General features: G+C 44.8%; 3 protein-coding genes across 3 annotated transcripts; 1 reads left to right on the top strand and 2 right to left on the bottom strand.

Annotated features, from left to right (window-relative positions):
* Window positions 1-1,220: 1,220 nt before the first annotated feature.
* PENARI_c100G02878 (uncharacterized protein) lies at window positions 1,221-2,556 on the bottom strand (the record flags this gene model as incomplete). Its single annotated transcript, XM_022637830.1, has 2 exons — window positions 1,221-2,403; window positions 2,453-2,556. The coding sequence occupies 2 exons, from the start codon at window positions 2,554-2,556 to the stop codon at window positions 1,221-1,223; spliced, it is 1,287 nt and encodes a 428-aa protein (XP_022482312.1).
* A 924-nt stretch (window positions 2,557-3,480) lies between these two features.
* On the bottom strand, window positions 3,481-3,864 carry PENARI_c100G07097 (uncharacterized protein; the record flags this gene model as incomplete). The annotated part of the gene is made up of 3 exons (XM_022637833.1): window positions 3,481-3,588; window positions 3,650-3,721; window positions 3,787-3,864. The coding sequence occupies 3 exons, from the start codon at window positions 3,862-3,864 to the stop codon at window positions 3,481-3,483; spliced, it is 258 nt and encodes an 85-aa protein (XP_022482310.1).
* Window positions 3,865-6,119: 2,255 nt separating this feature from the next.
* On the top strand, window positions 6,120-6,378 carry PENARI_c100G05893 (uncharacterized protein; the record flags this gene model as incomplete). Its single annotated transcript, XM_022637832.1, has 2 exons — window positions 6,120-6,297; window positions 6,350-6,378. 2 exons carry the CDS (start codon window positions 6,120-6,122, stop codon window positions 6,376-6,378), a joined length of 207 nt encoding a protein of 68 aa, XP_022482313.1.
* Window positions 6,379-7,270: the final 892 nt, after the last annotated feature.

Raw genomic sequence — 7,270 nt, 5'->3', positions numbered from 1 at the left:
TTGACTGAGAATCTGATCTATAGAAGAACCCTTTATCCGGAGAGAACTATCTTGGCAGCGGGGCTGACGAATGACTATGATCGGTTGATTGGCCAGACTCAAATTGAGAATCGTTCTCAGATAACTTAACGTATTTCACATGCGAGCTGGACATCCCAAAACACCATAGTAAATGCGAAATATTTTACACTGATATCTCAACAACCACGGTTTTGTTTTATTTTATTATTTGCCAATAGCTGTTGATAAGGCTTTTTATCACCATATATTAATTTTGAAGAGATCTAAAACCTACAATGCTGCGGTATCGAAAATTACGTTGCCAGGGGCTAGAAATATATATATCCCAATCATTAAGTGATAGAAATTCATTAAACTTTTCTTAGAGACTAGATACCACCTAAAAAGTATTCGTTTATAAGGATAAGTCCCTATAACCTATGATTGTTGTGATACTATGTTGTAATTTATCGCATTTACTATGGTGTTTTGGGGTGTCCAGCTCGCTTGGGTGTCCAGCTCGCATGTGAAATACGTTACAAACATTTCTAACTTACATCGCTTTTTCACTCCTAAATCTGACATGGATTATGCACATGGCTTGGTCGAGCGGCAAATTGAGGAAATGATAATTTACCCAGCAACGAATGCGGCCCTGGCTCTTAAGCGCATCTAATTGGAATTGCGAGGTATTCTTTGCTCTGCATCTCGACTAGCTTTTAGAACTTCACAGGTCCTAGGTGTCATCAACCAAGGACAAACAACGGTGGCTAAACGAATGCATGGCTTCAACAGGCCTCAATTAGGACAGGCACCCGTGCCTTCATTTTCAAAGTTCCCTATTTCCTGCTCTACAGGCCTGGGTGTCGTGTACGGATTTCCACTGAAGTACATTTCAGGTTTATTGCCAGAATAGCAACACCGCTAATTTCTAGACTGGGTCAGAACATGGAATCTGTATTTGAGGTGTCTCGATCTGCTGAAGGACACATACTGTAACCCATCATTAGCAAGAAAGACAATGGTCTTTGACTGAAATTCGCCACGCGTGATTCTATCTCAGTCGCCTACACCAAGGCAAGCAAATATCAAGCATCGTGGCAAACAAGGGCGCCACTCGCAGAATGGCCAACAGACATTGTCGGGCGAACTAATAGCTGTCATTTCCGGCATAATTCAGCGAATATGAAGAACAATGAAAATATTCGAAACAGAAAACGTCACACCACGAAGATGGAAATTATGCCATCTTTCCCTGGGATTGGAAGACCCCTTGCTACAAGAGTTCGTGTTCGTTTAGCCCTCTTCTTTGAGGACATGCTCTTCCAGTTCTGATATAGAGCTACATCTCCAAGCGAAACTTCGGTCGGACGGAATTTATCCGGGGAGTCCTCAGCAGCAGCAGGCTCGTCGATAGCAGCATCAGGCTCGTCGATAGCAGCATCAGGCCAATCGGCAGGAACAGGCTCATCAGCAACAGGCTCATCAGCAACAGGCTCATCAGCAACAGGCTCATCAGCAACAGGCTCATCAGCAACAGGCTCATCAGCAACAGGCTCATCGGCGGCAAAAGGCTCATCAGCAACAGGCTCAGCGGCAGCAACAGGCTCAGCGGCAGCAACAGGCTTATCGGCGGCAAAAGGCTCATCAGCAACAGGCTCATCGGCGACAAAAGGCTCATCAGCAACAGGCTCCACAGAAGCGGGATTTCCATTAGTCGACTCTTCTGTGTACTGTCGCCCATTAGTTATCTTGTCCAGGGATTCGTCTATTGATGCATTTCTCTCTCCGTTCCCATGACTGTGCATCTGTTCGCAAGGGCTCTTCCCGTCCTGCGAGGTGATTTCTTGGGAACGAAGGAGTATCTCGAGCATCATTTTCGTCACAGTATTATCGAAATAATGATCCTGACCGAGGGCATTGTAAAGTTCATCCAGATCGAATTCTGACTTGCTAGACCTCAACGACTGCCGGAGGTTTCTTTCGATATACTTCGGAAGCCAGGTTTCGTCGTCGGGAAGTTTTGAAAAGATCTCCCTTGTTATCCGCAGTATATCAGTCATAGACATTTCTTCGCCGAACCGTTCTATGTAATCTCTGGCAAAGGCTTCAAGAGCAGGAAGCTCGTATGTCCTGGATGCCTGGTAAACCAGGACACTTCTCTTATACTCTCTTACCACACTGGATGTGCCCGCCTCGACTGATGAGTTTATCGTCTCGTAGCATCCTGAATATAGGAAATGCACAAAGGTATGGCCAACATCCTCGTGAATATCAGGCAGGGTTATGTATGAATATAAAACTGACTGCTGTTCAAATTGTGGGCATTTCCGAAGACAATATCCCGGAATGCAATATTTCTTATTCCCGATTGTGGTGGTCACGACTGGGGCTTCGTACGGTCTATAAAAAGGTCAGGTATAATTGATTTTAATGGACCAACAGCGCCTACGATGATAATGGCTGGACATAATCAATCTTCGGAGATACCTGGACAGACATCGGACTCGCGGATTCCTCTTGGGTTCGATGCTGCTTGGATCTCTTCTTTGCCATTGTCGTCGGTCCTTGCAGTATGGAGAGAAAGGAAGTGGAAATGAGGAAAGCCAGGTCAATTTAAGAAAATTTTCAAAGCAGCGGAGTGTGTGCCATGGCTTTCTAGGTCTTTGGGCGACAAAAGAGGGGAAATGCAGGAATGCAGGTATGAGTTGTTCTGCATGCGCTTTTCTGTACCCACCGCCATCGCCAGATTTCCAAAAGCTGCAGCACGTCGTGATGAGTCCTTGTATTAGCACCAGGAACGCGTGCCTCGTCTCCAGTATCGCACTATTTATTCCTGGGAGCTACTAATTCTCAGGAACCGTTGTAATAGCTTCTATGAGCAAGCACAATAGTGCCTAGAAGCTTCACTCTAGTCACTAGGATCCAGCCAAGCCAGGGTGTGTTATCCTTGGAATCCTACACCTAGGCTACGAGCTATATTACTCTTCATTATCACCAATCTCCTTTTTCCTTCGTCAAAATAATTTCTTCTGAATACTCCTAGCTCTAACGCCCGTCCACTACAGCTTGTTTTGTTTTTGAGTTATACGGGGTCTTGGGTTTTCCAGATGACAAGCCGCCCACTGGTCTGATGACTAAGACGCGTCCTGTTGGCGCTTTGGGCTTTGGGCGAGAGCATATGTGACATAGCCAGCAACGGGTGGGTCTGCCACAGTCGGAGCTTCGGGCCACAGTAAAAAATTAATCTGAAGGTGCCAAGTGTTAGAGGTATTGTCACCCTTCGAAAGCTATATTGTTCGGCTTTGTAAATTAAAACGTAGTGTATTTATTCTTAATGTATTCGCACTCAATTCCTATTTACCCCTTTTTTTACTACCAAGAACTCACCTACACGCACGCACGTAATTAGGAATTCCTCGCGATACCTATCAATTATGGATAACCACCCCGATGCTACTCAGCTCTTCCAAGCTCTTACTATTGAGGAGAGTTGGTGTAGCGGCTAGCGCGACTAGTAGGAGGGAGAGAGATAGTGGGGTGCGTCTTTAGATAGTTTCGTAGGTTACCGGAAGTCGAGAATTTGGCCTAGGTAAGTTAGAATATATTCCGAATAAATTGGGGAGGTGTTATAAAAGTATTAACTCACGTCCTTACTAGTATAGCTATCAACGCGGCAAAAGACTTCGCCAGCTATAAGGACAATGTTGCCATTTTGGTCCTATGAATATATTAGAAATAAACTAGGAATAGACAGGGAACGTATTAGATGACAGCGAAGCTCACCGTGTTATAGGTAGGAAGGTTCAGGCCGCCTTCTAGGTAGCGATTGTACGCGGGCTCGTTGGTAAGAAAGGCGCTCATGATGTCGGGGAATGTAATGGGAATGATTTGGCAATGAAAATGGCACGTGATTGGTAAAAGAAATTACGCTAGGAGAGGGGCGTAATGAAAGAATGTGAAAGAGAGAAGGTTCGAAAAGGTATTGCCAAGCAATTCATATTACTAGCGGTCAGATTTAGACCAATCAGATGGGATATAAACTATGCAAACATGTTTACTGTGGCGGACCCACCCTTTACTGGCGATATGATCAGGGTTCTCGCTTTGGGCGGGTTACGGCGAGTGCCTTGTCATGACTCATAACGCAAGCACGTGATTCGTTGTCTTGGCTCGCATCATCACTAATTTGTTCCAGGACACCAACGTGCAGGCCATTTCGCATTCTCGCCATTACAGCATTCCCGTTGCGATGGAGACCGATATTGCGTATCAACTGTATCGAAGGGCACTTCGTTCACTCTTGGAGAACATTCCAAATTACGAGGATAATTTGTTTTCCCTGGTCGCACTACGATCTTGGAGATCTTCTTTCAAACACCTGGGAAGCACGTTTGCAGCCAAATAACTCCCGAGAGGTATTTGACCTCTTTTGCTCAATAGCACGCGGATACCGAGCAAACTGCCAATTTTTGCTTCCGTTCTTCCACAATCGGATTGAGGATGAAGTGAATAGGTATCTGAACGAAGCCAATGAGCCACGCACTCGAACGGCGCTCTCTGGCGCTCTGGCCAAATGTCAAGATGAAATTTCCGGCTATTTGCACTCTGGAAATTATTACGACCAAAAAGCGGAGGAAGAATTGGAGTATCCCTATGACCCTGATTTTGACAGCGAAGACTATTACGAGCATGAAAATAGGCTGCAGATCGATGATAGCTATAGCGAGATGTGGAGAAGAAATATGCAAAGAAGAGAGGAACTTGATGTCCGGCAACGGACGTCGATTCAAGCAAGTTGGGAAGCCCTGTTTCAAAGGGCGGTGGAGTTTGTTGTACAAGGACCGAGACTTGGTTTTCGGTTTGATCTCCTCGATCAAACCTGGCATGCTTATCGCTGCAAAGCGGCCAATAGGGCAGCTGGTACAGTCCATGAATAAATCAATCAATCGAAACCGGCCTACTACTCCTATTGTACTTCGTACCCTGGCCACTATCCTCATCGACAGTGTGAGGGTCTCATGTATCCGTAGATGAGGACAGCGTATACAGATCAGTGATCAATATTAAAGAAAACTATAGTCAACTCTAGATACAAAACATAGCACAGAAAGCAAAAAAAAGGTAGCTTCCTCACGTTCAGGGGAAACTCATATACACCATGTGGGTTCTGCGTAGATCATATCTCCATCCGTTCCGTATGCTTCATGTATATCCGACAAGATACTTCGGGTTTCCTGGGGCCGATTTGACTTCTAGAAGCCGCTTCTTGGCTCCCTGAAAACCTTCAAAGGCCCCTGGGAGCAAAATAATTCCCAGAGTCAAGAACTGAGTTCCTGAAGAACCGTCAACAGGAACGTGACCGGTTTCGTGGTAGTGATGATGGGTAGTCTTACAAGCTTCGTACGATGACCTGGAACTACTGTCTAATTCCTGAACGACTCAATTTACTTGGGTATGATGTTTTTGCAACATTGCGCTTCAGCAATCTTTACACAGAGCAAAACCTTTGAGCAACAGCTCCGAAAATGTGTCCGGTGACTTGATAACATACCTCCTAGAATCGACAATAAGGCCAAGAGAATATTCCTTATTGCTTCCTTTTGCCAAGCCCCGGCTACTACGTGCTATATCTTAGATGTTGATGAACGGAAATGGACTGATCGAAAGAGACGAAAATGCGGTATATCGTTGGAAGCATGCAGTATTGCGGCTCTCCTAAACTTACACTAGGCTCAAACAAATATTTAATGCGATATAAACCATAGGAGGAATTTTGTGGGTGGGAGATTGCTTTGAATCTACTCCCAGGATCGATAGCACACATACGTGTCCCACCTGGAGTATATGTAACAAAACCCACCCCCGAAGTAACAACAGACAACACACTCAAATTGGCTACATTCACACCATTTGATCGTGATGCATTGCAAGGATTCCTTATTGTGGGCTAGATATGGTTTGTATGTCCCTATGGAATCGATATGCCTCACTGACAGCAATTAGATTGGAAACGTGCGGAGCACTATTACCTTGCTTTTGAAACACACTCTTATTTGAAAAGGCGAAGAGAAAATTATCGTATTAGCAAAGCGATGCTGGTGTCCAAACATCCACACATGTCGTCTTACGCTCTTGATAGCAAGAAGGCACTTTACAAAGATGCTTCTTCCCAGGCCAAAACCTTCCGACACCAGGTCAAGAATGGGCTTTTAACTACGGGAGAGGTGGAAGAGAAAAGGCAAACTGTTTTCAGTCTCTATGCTGGTGCTATGAATGACCTGGAGAGTTGGACCGGTAAGGGTTCCAGACTGTTAGTAACGCAACATTGGGAAACTAATTTTTGCAGAGTACCGGTTTCCATTCTATTGGACATGAGCACATGAGCATACAATATAATCAACGACGGAGCCGCCATACAGTATTTTTAAAAGACCTACAAACGGCAGGGTGGTATGATCAAACAGCAAAGAAAGGAGAATCATCAAGCATCCCGTGCCATTCGCTTCCTACTCCAACAAGTATGCTGATTTGATAAAAACACTTTTTGTTTCTGTCTATTTTAGACTCTCCTGTTCTTCGGAAATAGAGTAACTAACACGTAAGCGGTGGAGGATCAACTAAATGTAGAGCACCCCCTCAGCAATGAAGGGTTTCGGTCTCTTGAGTGATCACCATGCCTTTTGACCTAATTTTATCTCTATTTGCTTATAATCTATATATTATGGGTAATGGATCAGAGGACTGATGATAAGACTGGCCTATGTTGGTTTGTCGACACATCTTGACAGCTAGAGCAACCACGACATGAATTCGAACTGCAGTGTTCTCCAGACTGATACATCTCAATGGTCTGTTAGGTGAGGCCACAGTGGGACTGTTCTGGAGAGATAAAGTCACGCGATGTGTCCTCTACAGTGCTGATGGAAATGGTACATGATGATGTTGAGGGATACAAGATGCCAAAAAGTGCGCCAACGGAGTCTACTTTTATGATGCTCCTCATAAAAATGGTGTTAGCACTAAACATGGAAAACCATTGAGATAAGTGTCTTCAAGACCCGAGTAGCTATTAATGACCTGAAATCTATGATAGATGGGATGCTTTTCACTTCCGGGAGGCGTCTTGAACTCCAGTGACTAATCGTTGAGCCGTCCACTATTGAACATTTACTCACCAGTATACCAATCCGCTTTGCAAACATAGTGAGTCTAAGATTCAAACTCGCAGGACCATACCCAGGTCTCAAATCCTGATGTGTAGGCTCTT

The sequence above is a fragment of the Penicillium arizonense genome, assembly GCF_001773325.1.
Source record: "Penicillium arizonense strain CBS 141311 chromosome Unknown PENARI_contig100, whole genome shotgun sequence".
NCBI classification, from domain to species: domain Eukaryota; kingdom Fungi; phylum Ascomycota; class Eurotiomycetes; order Eurotiales; family Aspergillaceae; genus Penicillium; species Penicillium arizonense.
The sequence above is the reverse complement of the archived record's forward strand: the minus strand, read 5'-3'. Positions and strand labels throughout refer to the sequence as shown.